Raw genomic sequence first — 18,064 nt, 5'->3', positions numbered from 1 at the left:
TTCTTTATAAATATAGTATTCCTATGATGCAATTCATAGAAGAGACGATCATGCAGTATTTTGGGGCAGACTAATGAACCACAGTTATCTGTTTTAACAAGTATTTTCTTAACTTCTGTGTGTGATTTGTCACTTGTATTCTTTTAAAAGGAAATCAACATTTCATGTAAAAATAAAGTAGCATAATGGGACTGTTACAGAAGGGAAACATATGGCAAGAACAGCATAATTAGTGCAATTGTAATTCTTCATTAGCTGTGAGTTACCAGCCATGTGTTCATTGGTGGCAGTAAATGTGTTCTATTGCATGTCCACAGAAATGCATATTCTATTTCATTTCTCTGTCACACACAGAAAAGGTTTCAAACAGCAGATAAAGTCAATTATAATAATGCACAGAAGACTAATTTTTGCAACTTTCTATCAGAAGAGTAGCCCTACTCAATGGGATTAATCACCTGAAAAAATACTAGAATATCATGAGAAACTTCTTTTTGAATATTCAGATTAGATGGAAAACATTTTAGAATAATTCTAGTGTTATCTTACAACATAGTTTAGTCTGAGTCTGTTGGTTCAAGAATTCCTCTTAAATGGTAAGAGCTAGGATCAGCAAATTTGGTGTGCAGCTTCCTTTTTATCATATCTTAAAGTAGGGTGTGGGTTTGATTGTGCCAGGAAACTGGGACGTGCCTGGAATGGGATTGCTGCTCAGAGAACCATACAAAAGAGAGAGACAGAATCATTAGGCAGGTGAAAGGGGCCAGGCCAGGACAGCTGTAGCACTGAACCTTTCACCCTCCAGGCACCTTTTAGGGAGGGTCGGGTGTGTGTGTGGGGGGGGGGGGGAAGAGTTGGTCTGTTGTTCCTCCCCCTTCCCGCCCATTCATAGTGGGATATGCTGGCTGGGGAAAGTGCAGGCAGACAAATTGGGACCTGCCACAGACAAGGGACATGCTCCCCTCCCCTGGCTGTGCCCGCTGGAGCTGCAGTGGTCATGGAGAGGCACTTCTAATTTGGCCTCAAGCTGCTACTGTGAGAGGTCTGGGGTAGCTCCCTCTCCCCAGGGCATCCTGGACCAAAGTAATGATTTAAATGAAGCATATACATTTTCATTTTATTCCCCCCCCCAAAAAAATTAACTGGGTTAAGCAGCACTAGGTAAATCTTTTATTATTATAAAAATATGGATTGCATTGTACTACTATATGCCATTTTGGTCATCGAGAGAGAGAGAGAGAGAGAGATTTCTTGCTCTTTTGTTTGAGGTTAGTAAAGCCTCCTAAATCCTTATATTGAATGACATTTTATCTAACATTATTATAATGTTCCATAGTTAAGGTTACATTGATTCATCCCCCCTCCCCAAATAACTGACATATCAGTGTCCTTGTTAGAGATTAAAATAAATGTTTTACATTACAAAATAACACAAATTACACAACTTCCCTAGTATAGTACAAAATTCATTTTCTAGTGAAAGCAACTAAGGTTAACAGAGCTCTGATCCAGTAAAGCCCATAAGCAGGTGCTTAACATTAAACAAGGATATAGTCCCCATTGACTTATATGATTTGTTGGATCAAGGCCTAGTTTAAGAGTTCAAAGGAGATAAAGCTGATTTGTTTTATGATCTTTGTAATTTACAAAACAAGTCTTGGAAGGATTAGATTTTTAATCAGTAAATGTAGGTTAACATTGATTTCACCACACACACACAAACCTATGAAAATAATATTTCCACAAATAAAATGTACAGAGACAAAGTAACCAAAATACTGCTTGAGAACTTGGAGTTTGATATAAGGACATAACTTTGTATATTTTGATGTGATATTGCCAATTTATGTTTTCACAGTTATAAATATTTTTTTGAATCTCAGCATCTCTCATTAAATAATTTTCTTCTCCCACATTGTGATTTGCCCATAATATCCCACAACTTTAAAAATGTAATATGAAGACAATAAAAACAAATCCTTAGAATAAACATTGATATGTCAGTTACAAAAAAAAAAAAAAAAAAAAAAATCTGCCAAGCCTCCTTATACTTGGCTTTAATACCTAAAACGTTAAGCAACTATTGAGTAAAAAGGATGCACAGGTCAGTAGTACTCTTTATAAGAGTTTAAAAAAGCAAACCTCATCTATCATACCTGTTTCTGCTTATGCTGTATAAACTAATTTATAATTTACCAAATATCAAAGCTGCTGTATGAAGTGTTAATCATAAAAATCTAAAAAAAAATCTACAGGTTTAGGGAAATGGACCCAAAAGTAAACACCAAGCGTGAAATTGATTCCTGAGCAGAAGGCTAACAAGTCCTAGGCACTATAGATAATGGAGCAGGTAATTAAGGAAATCATATGCAAACACTTGGAAGGTAATAAAGTGATAGGGAATAGCCAGCATGGGTTTGTGAAGAACAAGTCATGCCAAACTAATCTGATAGCTTTCTTTGATAGGATAACGAGCCTTGTGGATAAGGGAGAAGCGGTGGATGTCATATACCTAGACTTTAGTAAGGCATTTGATACGGTCTCGCATGATATTCTTATTGATAAACTAGGCAAATATAACTTAGATAGGGCCACGATAAGGTGGGTGCATAATTGGCTGGATAACCGTAGTTAGAGAGTTGTTGTTAACGGTGCTAAATCCTGCTGGAAAGGGATAACAAGTGGAGTTCCGCAAGGGTCTGTTTTGGGACCCGTACTGTTCAATATCTTCATCAATGACGTAGATATTGGGATAGAGAGTATGCTTATTAAGTTTGCAGATGATACCAAACTGGGTGGGGTTGCAACTTCTTTGGAGGATAGGGACATAATTCAAAATGACCTTAGCAAGTTAGAGAAATGGTCAGAGGTAAACAGGATGAAGTTTAATAAAGAGAAATGCAAAGTGCTCCACTTAGGAAGGAACAATCAGTTCCATACATACAAGATGGGAAGCGACTGTCTAGGAAGGAGCATGGCGGAAAGGGATCTAGAGGTCATAGTGGACCACAAGTTGAATATGAGTCAACAGTGTGATGCTGCTGCAAACAAAGCAAATATGATTCTAGGTTGTATCAACAGGTGTGTTGTAAGCAAAACTCGTGAAGTCATTCTGCCGCTCTACTCTGCACTAGTTAGGCCTCAGCTGGAGTACTGTGTCCAGTTCTGGGCGCCACATTTCAAGAAAGATGTGGAGAAATTGGAAAGGGTACAGAGAAGAGCGACAAGGATGATTAAAGGTCTAGAGAACATGACCTATGAAGCAAGGCTTCATGAACTGGGCTTGTTTAGTTTGGAAAAAAGAAGATTAAGGGGGGACATGATAGCGGTTTTCAAATATCTAAAAGGGTGTCACAAGGAGGAAGGAGAAAATTTGTTCCTCTTGGTTTCTGAGGACAGGACAAGGAGTAATCGGCTTAAAGTGCAGCAAGGGAGGTTTAGATTGGACATTAGGAAAAAATTCCTAACTGTCAGGGTGGTCAAATATTGGAATAAATTGCCAAGGGAGGTGGTGGAATCTCCCTCTCTGGAGATATTTAAGAACAGGTTAGATAGACATCTGTCAGGGATGGTTAGACAGAGCTTGGTCCTGCCTTGAGGGCAGGGGGCTGGACTCGATGACCTCTTGAGGTCTCTTACAGTCCTATGATTCTATGATTCTAAGTCCCTCTTGAGTCCGCAGATAGGATTTGCTCACCTTATCCACAGCAGGAAGATGCACATGGATGATGTATAAGTGCAAGTCATCATTGCCTCTGTCTTTAACAGGACAATTCATAAGTATAAGAATACAAAATTTGACTTTGTATGTATTCTTTGTTATTGGTTTCACTTTGTTCACTACTGAAATACAGCTTTTTTCAGACATGAAATGTAGCAACACAATAAAATCGACACTGCTGTTTACAGTAAAAAATGAAGAATAAGTTAAGCCTGATCTGTTGTTCCCATCAGTTAACCTAGTTAATAAAATTATTAAAAAATGGAATTTCAGATACCCCAGGGTTAATTCACAGTTATGCTGCTTTTTCAAAGCACCACAGAATTTTGAATTAAGGCAGGCTATCAGAATTTTGATTTCAAACATTGAAATTGAGTAGACATTCAAAATACATCTTCAGAAGCCAACGTCCTAATTATGCTATAATACTGCTCAACTGGGACCCATTATGACACCTATTCCATCACCAGCACCACAAAGTTTTTAGCTTTTCCACTTTTAGAAAAACCTACAGTCCAAGTACTGACAAAGACCATCTGAATGTGCTTAATCTATGAAATGACAACATCATAGCCAAGTATGCTAGAATTACATGAGAGTTTAGACCTAAGTATTGTTAATATGGGCTGTGTGTTAACAGAAGGAAGAGTCACAAGAGTTAACCCTGTTTACAGAAATAAACAGTAAATGTTTACAGAAGCTGACTTTATATTAAAAGCTGTAATTTTGTACAGATTTCTTCTACATAAATTTGTAACAGATTCCAAATATTCATAGAATTATAGAATACTAAAACTGGAAGGGACCTCTGGAGGTCAATTCCATTTCCCTGTACTCGCAGCAGGACCAAGTACCATGTAAATCATACCTGATACATTTTTATCTAACCTGTTCTTAAATATCTCCAACTAGCAGGTGAGCCCTGTTATTGACCAGGCAAAGTCATTTTGCATAGATTACATTTATAGCAAAGTTCAAGAAATTAAAAAAACACGTAATTTTTTTAAATTAATGTGCTTGCAAAAGGGAAGTAAAAGAAGAGTTTTAAATTTGTAGGATTTCAACTCAAACATTACTTTTCATTTTATTGTATAATTACCATACATAGTACATTTGAATCAGAAACTCATAAAGATTCCATTACTCTTTCTGTAACTAATTTGAATTATTGTGTGATATACAACAGTACAAATTTTCTTTGCTCTAAATTGACAGTTGAACAGGTGACTCAATTTTAATTTTATTAGCAAATATTTTATGAACTCTAATCATAATAGTCATGACTTTTTTTCAACTGAAAAACAAAAATTATTATGTCAAACTTTCACCCAGTCTTTTTCAGTGTAAAAAGTAGTGCATTCAACTAATTTAAGTGGCAGGATTGTTTATGCAAAATTTGGTATGGTAGGTAATCCTGAAGTATAACTTTATTTTGCACAAACATATCCAAACATACAAACTCTTCAAATATACAAACTTAAAAAAAACAGTAAATAGTCTGGTAACACTTTAAAGGCTAACAAAACATGTAGATTGTATCATGACCCACTTCTTCAGATGACCCATGAAAGCTCATCTGAAGAAGTAGAACAAAACCTACATGTTTTGTTAGTCTTTAAAGTGCTACCAGACTTTTTTTTAAAGTTTATATATTTGAAGAGTTTGTATGTTTGGATTTAAAGTGCTACCAGACTATTTTTTTTAAAGTTTATCCTGTTGACTAAGTTGGCTACTCCCGGAATCTTCAAAATCTATAATAGATGGATATTCCACAATCTCCCAAAGCAATTTATTCCAGGGCTTAACCACCCTGACAAGACATTTTTATGTCCTCTCTCAGTCTTTTCTTTTTCAAACTAAATAAACCCACTTATTTCAGTCTTCCCTCATAGGTAATGTTTTCTAGATCTTTAATCATTCTTGTTCTCTAGTCTTTCTTCAATTTCTCCACATCTTTCCTGAAATGTGGTACCCAGAAATGGACACACTACTCCAGTTGAGACATAATTAGCATGGAGTAGAGTGGAAAAGTTACTACTTGCATTCTGGTTACTGCACCCCTGTTAGTTCATCCCAGAATGATGTTTGCTCCCTCCCTTCTCTCTCCCGAACAGTGGCACACTATAATTCATATTGTGGTCCACTATGACCCCTAGATCCCTTTCTGCAGAACTCCTTCCTAGATGGCAACTTCCTATTGAGAAAATGAAATTTATTTCCGTATCACTTTAAAACAACTAAAAATACTTGATAAAACTGAGGTTAACAATTTTCTAATGTTTCCTCCTTAAATAAAGACATTTTTAATTAGATAATAAGAAAGGATGTAATTTTCTGCAATTCAGCATTTTAAATTTATTTAAAATACTTAATCATCATTAAAATAAAAGCCTTTTCCTAGATTAAAGCAGCTTTAACTTGATTTAGAAGATCACTCTTTTCAACTTCACTAAAATGTTCAATTAGTATCAACTACTTAAGAAGCAAGGGTCACTGTTCATATCAACTACTAAAAAAACAACATTATCATGCATATAAGCTAGAAAAAAAGCTTCTATAGCTCAGTATTATTTCTAATTAGCCATACCCATGATTGTTGTTTGCTATTATTATTCAGTGTAATAGTGTTCAAGAAATGTGAACAGGAACATCTTTTCCAGCTGTGAATGGAAACCACACAGCATATTATGTTAACTGTATTATGGAGGTGCAATAAGAGTTCCCAGGTTAAGGATATATTGAAAATTGCATTTAAAACAGGAATCGAACCCCTGATTCAGTGAAGTAATTACATATGTACCCTACTTTAATAGACGCTCATAATTTAAGGGAACCCCTTACATGGTTCAAATTAAGTATGTTGCTTTTAGGCTTTGCTGAATCAGAAACAGAATACAGAGTGACCCAGATCTTCAAAGGTCCAATGAGGTTATTAGATGCTCCCAAAACTCTAAGGACCTTGGCTCAAGTCCCTAAACTCACAGCACTTACTATTTGATGGCTTGGTTTGCAAGGTCTTATGAAATGCTGTACACTTCCAACTCCTACTGAAGTCTGTCAGAAATGCTCAGAAACCAGAGAGATCAAACCCAGAGTACACAAATGGATGTCATGAAAATTAACAAGCAAGGCTTTGAGCCAACAAACACACAAGGATCAGGTCCAAAATCTATTAGTGAATTTGAAGCATTTTCAAATGGGTTATTTTTCGGAATTACGTTTGTATTTATTTTTTTGAAGGATCACTTAAAATAAATTCCTAAGTTTTTTCTAAAGACGTGAAAATAACTAACTTCTAGTTTATAGTTAAATCCAACACAAGTGACTTTTTAGAGTTTATTTAAATTTACACAATATATATAGCTATATCTGTATATTTTAGAAGGACCATCAGATATTTTCATGGATGGATATTTCTCACCAAACTGATTCTCTAGGTCAAAATTTTCCAAAGGGACTAGTGATTTTGGGCACCTCAGCTTTAAAGGATATTCATGCCAGACATTATTCTTTTCTAAATCAGATTCCTTTTAGGTATCTCAGGTTGGGCACTCAATAACACTAGTCAACTTCTCTTGGGCTTTCATAAAAAAAAAAAAAAAAAAAAAAAAAAAAAAAAGAGAGAGAATGTACCTAGCCCTTACAGTTGTGAAGCAAATTTTGGGAAGATGACCCAAGGGTAAATCACTCCAATAGCATCTTCCTGAGTCTGTTAACAGAACTGAAATAAATCACTCAGAGGCAAAACTACTTCCTACATCTCGATTTGGTTATTAACGGATATGTCAAAGTAACAATTTAAGGAAACAATTCTGCTGAATGTGATATATGAGCCTATATATATTAACTTTTTAACAAGAAATATCTAGTCCATATGACAAATGGAGGGTGGGATATCAAACATCTTTAATCATAGTTATTACGGATGTATCACAATCACAGTTGCTCCATAGTAAAGAGTATATTTATACTTTTAGTAAGGTTTAAATCTTTATCTTATGCATGAATACAATTATATCTTCCCAAATTTAAAATACATACTCTTTCTGTATAGAATTCATAGCTTGTAGATTTAAATGGGTTTTATCCATTAAAGCGTATGCCCTAATAAATCTGTTAGTCTCTAAAGGTACATCTACACTGCAATGCTATTTTAGTATATTAGAGTATCCCAAAATAGTTATCCTGGGTCTTCACAGCAAGCCCATCATTTTGGGCTCACTATTCCAACATCCCATTCTACAAGGACTAAGGGACGTTTTTGAATAGCCTTTTATTTCAAAATTTGATGCTGTGTAGATAGTGCCAGATAATGAAATAAGCTATTTCAAAATAGCATTGAAATAAGATTAGCAATTCGCATAGCTCAACTTGCGTATCTTATTTTGAGTTACACTGCAGTATAGACGCACCCTAAGGTACCACAGAATTCATTTTTGCAGATACAGACTAATCCGGCTACCCCGAGACTAATATTTTAAATGGTTATTATAATATTATTCTTAAACTATTTGTTGAATTTTATTTTGGCCAATATGACTCTGCTAGTCATAACCACACAACTATTTATGTTTTTAATTCAAATTCATTTGCCATTTTAAGAGTGATTTTCAGTTTTCTGTTATGTGCACTGAAGCTGACAGTACTGTTGAATTAAGTTAGTGCATTAGGGAAGGCAATAGAGTGTTCATGGAGTAAGTATGGCAAAATTAGTGCATTGTTTCTTGTCAAGGGGCTGCCTTAATCTATTTTTTCCTTATTTTTAGTGTTTAGATTTTGTAAAGAAATCAATGTGAACGACTTTAATTCTACATTTATGAGTAAGATTAACTCTTTCTCCTGCATGTGTGCTAAATTCTTCAGCTCTAAAGACAGAATGTTTTGTGCTTCTGAGAAAAGGCTGCTTAATTGTTTCAGTACTTCTAATCAAGTGCCTGATGTTGCAGTGTTTTTAAACTAAGGCTGTAGATTGCAATGGAAATACTTCCTTGTAAATACACAGGGATTAAGATCAAAGTGGTAACTGAGGCTTCTGCTCCATGAAATACCTATAGAGAAAGAGTTCCCCTTAAAATCTATTTCAGACTAATCAGTGTGTATGATCTACTCTTTATTGAAATATATTGTGAAATGTGTACATGAGACTGCCTTATCAGGCAATCATCCTAAAATAGTCATTTTATTTGAGGATACTTTTTGTTGCACACTCCTTCATGACAAGACTACCTATTTTTGACACGGTCTGGAGTAGTCACTTCCCTATGTTTAGCTCACAGTATATTAGATTATCCGTACTGTAATAAACAGAGCACGTGGTGCTGTGTTTTTAGTTTGTGTGTTACTCGAGAAAGGGGGTTATATCAACTATAGGCTGTGATATTTTAAGTGAAATGGTCTGTTTCCTAAAATCTGAGCTAAACTTCAGATAACTTAGGGCAGTGAAATACACAATCTAGCAATGTAAGTGCAAGATTGCCCTCGGACATTTTATTCTCGTAGCTGCCCCTTGGTTCAGCTTTCACCCTTGACAAGAACAAATCCTAGAATGATCCTGGCTTAACGCCAGCCACCAGAGTTGTTCCTTTCTTGCACAACCACTGGGGAAAGCAGCAGAGACCCCAGCGCTCCCCGCTCCCTCCCCCGGCCAAGGGCAGACTGATCGGCTTAGTGAACTTGGGGGAGGAGGGGGCGATAAAGAGCCAGCCCATGTCAACCTTCCTTCGGGCTGGGGAGCTCTGGTGACTGACACTGGACTGAAGGCGCCGGAGCTCAGCTGGGGAAGCAGCACTAACTCCAGGAGGAGACCCTGCTCCCCAGGGCAGTAGCGACGGACACTGCTATGGCCGCGGAACCGCCTCTTCTATTTATTGGGAAGTGAGCTGCGGCCTGAGCCGACGCCAGCATTTTCCGGGACACCGCACCGCTCCCCCGCAGCGCCAAGCCAGCCGGAGCGGGCTCGCCCCTGCCGCGATCCCGAGAAGAGCCTGGCGCGAGGAAGAGCTGCTGCCCCCCTCAGGGAGCTGGCTGGCGGCGCCCCCCCCCCCGGTGCCCTTCCCAGGCGAGCGCCGCCAGCCGGGACATGTCTGCCCCCTCCTCCCCCCAGGCAAGCACAACTTCTGCCGAGCCCCGCGGCTGGTTCTCAGCTGTGCTCCAAGGGGCCAGGCTGGCACTGCCCGGGCCCCGCCGCGAGCCCCCGGAGCCGCGCCGGGAGGGAGGGCACAGGGCGGCCGAGCCGACGGGCGCAGGCGACTTACCCTCGGGGTTGGCGCTGATGAAGACTCGGACGCTCCTGCCGCTGGGCGCAAGGTGAGACGGCAGAGCCGAGAGGTTCCCGGAGAAAGCCGCCCGCCGGAGCGCCGAGTCCCGCGGGCAGGGCAGCCGGCCGGCCGCTCCCGCCGGCCACATCTCCCGCCGCCGCCTGCTCGGCCCCGCAGTGCTCCGCAGGCGAGCTCCGAGGCTGCCCCCGCCCCGGCTCACAGCAGCCCCCGGGCCGCGGTGGCGGCAGGAGCAGCCGCGCTCGCCACCCGCGCGCTGGGAAAGGCCATGCGGGCTCCTCTTGTGCCGCCGCCCGTGTCCTCAGTGCGGCAGCGGGCGGCAGCGGGAGGTCACCAGCGGCAAGCTGGGCTCGAGCTGGCCCCGGCTCAGGGCGCCCCCAGAGCGAGGCAGCAGGAAGGGGCAGGTGGCAAGAAACTTTATGCGCCGGGCTCGTGCCGGCTCGCTGCTGAGCGTGCAGCGCTGACTCCACAATCCCGGCCCCGGCGGCGGCGCCGCACAGCTCCGCTATTGCTGCCAGCCCCGGGAGCACCTCCGCGGGCAGCCACCACGCCAGGGCGCGCCTCTCCCCGGGCTTGCCGCCTGCGCTCTGCCAGCTCAGTCCGCGAGCACCGCCCGGCGCCTTGGGCTGTGGCCCACGCTCAGTCCGCACCTGCCCAGGCGGCAACAACGTGCCCGCTGGCCCCCGTAACACTTCCCGGGGAAGGGAGCGCGCGGGGCGTTTGCAGAGATTCCCTGCTGCAGGCTCCTGGCGTGCAGGAGAGCTCGGGCGCAGCTGAACACACTAGGAGTCTCTTGGTTGGTATTTTCCTCCTCGTGCATCAAGGGCTGCGGCGTCCAAAAAGGGGCCTTTCCCCCTGCAACTCTTCTTCAGCAGCATCGCCAACCCCTTCCCTCCGCAAACTGCTTCACAGCCCCCGGCGGGGATTTTTATAGAAAAGCTGCTCCTGGCTCATCTCTTGGTCACTACAGAGTTCAGAGAGAGCCCTGGGGTTTGCTTGGCTTTTGAATTGCATCTGGGCAGGCTCCCCAGCGGGTCAGCTCCAGCAGAGGGGATTCATTTCCCAAATCGGTCAGTGGTTTGTAGGAAGGAATCAAAGCCCGCTTTGAGAGACTGCAAGGGGCAGGAATCGGCTCCGCGCGAGCTCGCTCTCCTTTGTAGCAGTCAGCGGCGGGGCATCCCCGGCGGGCAGCGCCAATGAAATATTCAGAAAGGTTGGGGCGGCTGGCTGGGCGGCAGCCGCTTGCTGATCCGGCGGAAACCTTTCAGCAGACACGCGAGCGGCGCAGAGACAGACACGCGCGCGCACGGGGCTGGACTATCCGGCCCCAGCCCGTGAGCCAGACAGGAGGATTGGTCCCAGCGGGAAATGCAGCAGCCACAGGCGGCGGACCTTTCACAATCTGCAGAGTTGAGAAACCTCCCAGAGAGAGACAGGCAGGGACTTGGCATCAAATGGCCGGAGGCATTAGCCTAACATGATACTCCCACGCGGCTCGTGGGTCCCTTCTTGGAAACAAGCTGCAGATTCTTCTCCCAGCTGGTATTTAGGGATCTCAGTATATTCCAAAGCGTAGCTCTTTATAGATTTTTTTTCTTGGTACATATATAATGTATGAGATATACATGCAGGCTGTGTGGTATACATATAACTTATTTATTGTATGTAACGGGGTGCATGTGATACATTTAAGTAAATACACCCTTAGTTTTGTATAAATGGTGTTGGTATCCACTTATTACAGGGCCCCCGCATACCTGGATCTTTTTCTCTCTGGGGCTGAAATCGGTGCAATGCGAATATGCAGAACACCTCAGACGCTAGTCTTTATTTCTCTGGTCTGCTCTACGCTGGAAAAATGGTCTGTTGGTAGAAATGGGTGTCAGCAACAGGTGAAGCAGAAGTGGGGTTGGATTATGCTTTAGCTGTGAGTGTAGTCAATGGCAAGCTGTGCACGGCATTATTGCAGAAATAAACGTAAAAAACCACCTTGCGGTTTACTGAAATGGTGCCAAAGCTGGGTTTTCTTTTTCTGCATCCTGCCTCCTCATTTGTGCACCTGTGTTTACCATGGTTCAGCTGCACCCACAGCTAGCTCTCATTGTCAGCCACAGGTAATCTGTCTAATATAGATCAGCCCCTTGAGGCTCATCACAGCTTACTGAATGAGATATAGGTGATTTGTGGAACAGCACGAGCTCCATCTTATGTATTTTACTGGGGCTAATGTTTAGCTGGACTAGATCCTCTGCTTTTTCCCCCCTGCTCTAGCAAGATAGGCAGCATGAAGCCCAAAGCAAATCATGATTATTCCTGCTACAATGGAAGCTCCTGCCAGATGCATGGGGCCCCTGACTTCACAGGGCCTTTTTATGTTGTAGCTAGTTTGGTACCCATTGCAACTCTCCCATGAGAGTTTCTTAAAGAGATTTTGCCTCATCATAGCTTTCTGCTACTTTAGCCATGAAGTGCTGCATTTTATGATGGTTTTTGGCACTCACTTTAACCTAATTAAGATCTCCAGGCTGTCCCATTTTAACTCATTGGGAATATTGTTTTAGAAGGAATAGTATCACATCCTGTCTTAGATTCAGCTCCTGTGAATTGCTCATGTGCAGCACTGACAATGAAGTGAAATAACATGAGGTTGCTAAGAAAAAGGGTGGGGTAGTGAACAGTTCAGCAAAAAGGAGTGTGCTTATTTTATGTGAGAATATATCAATATTAAAACAAGTTTGAGTTAATGTGGAGGGTATTTGGTTACACATTTTTAAATAATTTAAATTTTAATATGTGAATGTAACAATAAAAGTAACAGGATACCAAGGGATGTAATGTACATTGAAATATGAAGTAGAAACAGGGTATTATGTCAATCATAAAACATTAATTCCCATTAGACTTCATTATTGGTGAAGAACAAATTGGGTAGTTTTTGATGTGGAGTAAATTATAAGTTGTTTATAGTTTAGGTTTTAGAACAAAGCTACATCCTTAGGCCTTACTCCTGTCACACAGGGAGACCCCTGCCTTCATATAGGCACAAGAATCCACCCACAGAGCTCATTGTAGAAAAGGCCTGATCCAAAACCAGTTGAATTCAAAGACTTCCATTGGCTTTAGTGTGGTTTGTATCAGACTTGATGTGCAGTTCTTCCTACATCCTTAAGGTTAATGGAACATTTGCCACAGAATTCAGTGTAATAGAAGCAGGCTCTCAAGTGACTTGATATCAAATGTTTTGACTAAGAGACTGATCCTGGTAAAACATAAGCAGTAAGTTACTTTAGTCACATAAATAATCTCTGAGCAGTGGGACAATGCCTAAATCAAACTACTCACCTGCATAGGTTTTGCATGACTGATCTATATGTTAACTACATCCAAATGTTAAAATATGTTTAAAATATTGTGATCCTATTCTGTTGTTTGCCTTGGCTAAAATGCTCATAAAGATATTAGAACACTCAGATTTATAAGAATATAATACCTTTTACACAAAATATATCAAAGTAGAACTTTGTAAAAGGCTAGTATTTTCTCTGAAGTCTTTTGTGCTTTATAAATCTTATATCTTTACAAGTCAGGTTCTAGTTTGAATTCATATGTTTAATGTATTTGAAAGATTTTACATACATTTTTATATCCCAATCTACATTTTTATATCCCATTTTTCTATGTTCTAAAAATCTGTTTTAAATATTAGTTGAGCTGCCTGGTTTAAGTTGAGGGGTGCTTTTCGCTGGTTAAGGGTCAGATTGGGAACCCTTCACCCATACTGGTGAGTAGTTTTTACTCCCATTGAGGCCAAAGTATCAGGGCACTGAAAGACAATCAGGCCCTAAATGCTTACAACTGAATTTTTTGTTTGTTTTTGTTTTTGTTTTTTTTGTTTTCACATTTGGCTCTCCAAGACATTTTTAGGAATATTTCTTCACCAGTGTGAGTATCCTTACCAAATTCCCTCTAAATATAATGCTACAATTTAATTAATTCCATATTTCTTGTCTTTCTTCTCTTTCCTCTCTTCCAGTACCTCTCTTGGAGTTCGTCTACACTGAATAGCTATTTTGGGATACTGGAGGTATCCTGAAATAGCTACTCCACATCTACACAAGCCACCCCTTATTTCAAAATGCTATTTCTCCATCCCAGTAAACCTAATTGCATGAGGGATAAGGGATGGTTTGAAATAGCATGTTATTTTGAAATTTGGCACCGTTTAGATGCGCCAAATTTCAAAATAAGCTATTTCAAAATAGATTCAAAATAAGATATGCAATTTGCGTAGCACAGATTGCATATCTTATTTTGAGTTTAGGGTGCAGTGTAGATGCACCCTTGTTTATAATTCAATTACATGCTTTTTTTCAAAGAGACAATATAGGTGATAAGGTAATGGGTTTTTTTTAGGACTGTCAATTGACCTGCGTTAACGCCTGCGACTAATGCAGGACAGGTTTAACATGTTCATTTTTTTTAACACATTAATCGCAGGCATTAATGCTGCGCTGCCCCTTTGAAGTGCTGGAGTGCCCAGCTGATCCCCAGCTCCTCGTTGCGAAGCCCCTTTGAAGTGCAGCTCCAGTGCTTCAAAGGAGCTTTGCAACAGAGGAACAGTGATCAGCTGGAGTCCCCAGCTGATCCCCGGCTCCTAATGCACTGTCCCTTGGAAACGCAACTGTGGCGCTTTCAAGGGGCAGCGCTGCTTGGAGCCCAGGGTCAGCTGGAGACAGCTGGAGTGCTGCCCCATTGAAACATCGCCACGGGAGGTGCACGCTATTAATTAAAGGGGTGGTGCACACAATTAATCGCAATTACATTTTTTAATCGCACAATTTATCACGATTACATTTTTAATCACTTGACAGCTTTAGTTTTTTTTTTTTTTTTAAAGAATAGTGCTCTGTTAGAACCAAAGTAGAGAGCAGGTGGGTGACTTATTATCTTTTATTGGACATATAGAATTTGGTCCAATAAAAGGTATTTCCTCACCCATCTTGTCTCACTAGTATCCTGGAACTGACATAGGTATAACAACACTGTATAGAATGCTTATCTGTAGAATAGGTAAATGCATATGTTAAGACATTCACTAGATTTAAGTTATTAGCTGAAGTCCCGATTCTCATAGCCTTAGTCACATCGAGTAGTGCCTTTCTCAATGAGTAGTCCTATTTCAATAAGACTTTTTAAGATGTAAACTACAACTAAATGGGCCTGAGCTGAAGCCCACTGACATTCGTGGAAAGACTTCCCTTGGTTACAACAGGATTTCATTCAAGGCCAGTATCTGGAAGATGATTCTGCAGTTTCAACAGAAACTTATCCATCACTTTAAATCTTATGTACTGACATGAAGAATAAGGATCAACGCTAATAGAATTTAAAAAAGTTACCTGTCTTATACATTCAATACAATAATACAGATCATATTTAACTGCACAGAAGTCTGGATATTTAAGATTATGGTTCCCACTGCAAGCTCAACTTGTGTTGCAGGATATTTTATAGATTAACTTTAATGCCATAATATTAGGTGGGATTTTCAGAACAGCTCCGCATTAGTTTAACTCTCTGTCATTGACTAAACTGAAGCAGACTTAGACCAATGCTGAAGACTTTTAGAAATCACATCCAATGTAGGTAATGGTTCATGTTGCTTAGATTTTGCATTTTAAATAATAAAGGCTTGAATTTTGTGATTGCTTTAGTGGGAGTGACACTGGGTCTGTTGTATGTCTTTCTGGTACTCTTAAAATTGCTTGCAGAATGGGCATGTACATTAAGGGATATTTCAAATATATTTATACATATTTTCCCCTGATTATTCTGAACATGTGGATCTATGTATTGTAAATAATATTTGTCACTATACTTTTATGTTTTGGAAACAACTATAAAGTTAACTTAATTATGTTAGTATTTTAGGTTCTTAAATAGGTTTCTTAATTGTATGTTGTTTTTAAGGCATTTTAGGTCACCTTTAAGATTGTCTTAGACTACACTGCAACCAACTTGGGGTCTTGCCCAGCTTTGAAATAACATTGGTGGGTCTCATGAATATGTTTAGTGAACTCTGTTCAGTTTTGTTAGTGACGGATTGTAGATTGGAGTATGGATTTAGATTTTCAACATGAATGTACAGGTTGAAAAGAGAAGCCTAGAGATAAAATTCTGCAAATGAAGCAGAAAGGCATCTTTAATTAGACTTTCTGAGCACGGAGCTGTGGAATATTCTGGATCTTTTTCATCTGGCACCATGAAATATTACATTTCTTGCTGGAGAGGGAATTTAAAGGGTCATATAATCCCCTGTGTAGACTACTTACTGTAGCAGAGTTTCCACCATATTTACTGGGGTCACAGTGTTATCCCCTCAATGGATTTATATGACATGCTGGGAAGTAATACAGACCAGTCAAGAGTTGTGTTACATCTTACCTTACCTTGTAACTCCAGCTGCCTTGCAACTGTGGCTTCCCTGGGACAACATGCACTCTTATCAGTTGGGAAGCCCTGATCCAGTGCTTGGATCCTGGCACCCGCCACCAGCCTTGCTCAGCATCTGGGACAATGACTCCACATTCACCCCAGACTCAAATTTTCTGAAGAAAATGTGTTTTCTGAAATGTACAGCCTTGTCCTGAAACACTCAGAAAAAAGTTAAGGTCTGTTGCTTCTTTAAAGAGTCAATATTCAAATTTATTACTTTTAATAGGAGTTACCAAGCAGTTCAATTTAAACACAGCACTGGATTGGTTGAGATTAAAAATAAAACATTTATTTATTTACAAAGAGTATGATTTTAAGTGTACAAATATAAAGAATAAATATAAAAATTAAATATACATATTTCATTTATTTTAATTTAAAGATAAAGATTAAAATCAGAAATGGTTACAAGAGACATAAAGATACAACATTTTCTAATAGCTAAAACTTAGAAGCTAGGTGGAAGTTTCCTTCTGTTTCTTCCCTGCTGAAGTTATCTGCTAAAATGCAATTTTTTTTTTAGTTCCTGCTTCTTCTGGTACAAGTGAATGAATGTTTGACATTGTCAAATCTCCTCCCCTGCCTTGATAGTGTGACGTTTGCCTCCACCTCTTGTTAGCTTGATGGGCTTGTTTATACAATGTATATACACATTTCCATTGTCTTCTAAAAGCCTTTTCTAAGACTGTTCTCCATGTGGGGAAACCATGTTGTTTTATCTGTGTGGAGCATTTATTTCCTGCTTGGCCAACAAATAGGGTTGCCAGGTGTCCGGTATTCATCCGGACAGTCCGGTATTCGCGGGCTCTGTCCGGTAAAAAAACAGGAAATACCAGACATGTGAAATGTCTGGTATTTCCTGTTTCCCTCGGACGGAAGCCCGGCGGGAACAATTTTCCCCTGCCATGTCAGGTGGGGGTGGGGGAGTGGGTAGCATGGCAGAGTCATAGTGAAGAGGGACAGGAGGGGGCACTTGCCAGGCGCCATGCTAGGGGGGTGCCGGGGTGGGAGCGGAGCACACGCTGCTCTGGCCCACATGACCAGCAGGGACTTAGGAGCTGGCCACATGATGCCTCCCTCAACCAGCTGTAGCCAGCCCATGGCTTGCGAGCCGCATGAGGCTCTTGCCCCTCAAAAGTGCGGCTCGTGAAGCTGCTCCTGTGCCCCCTCCCAAACAGCCCTCGCCCTGCCGGCTCTCCCCCTACCCCCGCATCCCTTACTGGGTCAGAGCTGCAAGGTTTTTAAAATGGCGCCCAAGATGGCAGCTGTCTTAAAGGGGCTGCTTCCTTTAAAAAAAATTTTTTTTGTTTTGTTTTTGCTCGACAATTCTGTTCTGGGGGGATTTTTTTCTTAACAACTTTGGTCCCCCCCCCTTTTTTTTCCTCCACAGAATTTTTTCCTGGTGATTTTTTTTTTTTTTTTTTTTTGGTGAGGGGAGTGTTTGGTATTTTTTGTTAAACCATCTGGCAACCCAACCAACAAACACATTTTAAAATTATAATTTCAGTTTCTGTCCATAAGTAGTTGTTTATAGTATGTGATGATATTCATTGATATCTTGCATGTCACTTAG

The 18,064-nt window shown here is 40.7% G+C and overlaps 1 protein-coding gene across 1 annotated transcript in view; it reads right to left on the bottom strand.

Moving 5' to 3' along the window:
* NWD2 (NACHT and WD repeat domain containing 2) overlaps positions 1-11,430 on the bottom strand; it is a 132,929-nt gene extending 121,499 nt beyond the window's left edge. Inside the window, exon 1 of the mRNA XM_075930602.2 lies at positions 9,976-11,430. Within this exon, the coding sequence (XP_075786717.2) occupies positions 9,976-10,126 (151 nt within the window). The 5' untranslated portion in view covers positions 10,127-11,430. The remainder of the gene's footprint in view (positions 1-9,975) is intronic.
* Between the last annotated feature and the right edge of the window lie 6,634 nt (positions 11,431-18,064).

Source organism: Pelodiscus sinensis, chromosome 4, assembly GCF_052426305.1.
Source record: "Pelodiscus sinensis isolate ZL-2025 chromosome 4, ASM5242630v1, whole genome shotgun sequence".
NCBI classification, from domain to species: Eukaryota; Metazoa; Chordata; order Testudines; family Trionychidae; genus Pelodiscus; species Pelodiscus sinensis.
Note: the sequence above shows the minus strand (reverse complement) of the source record. Positions and strands in the feature narration are given on the sequence as shown.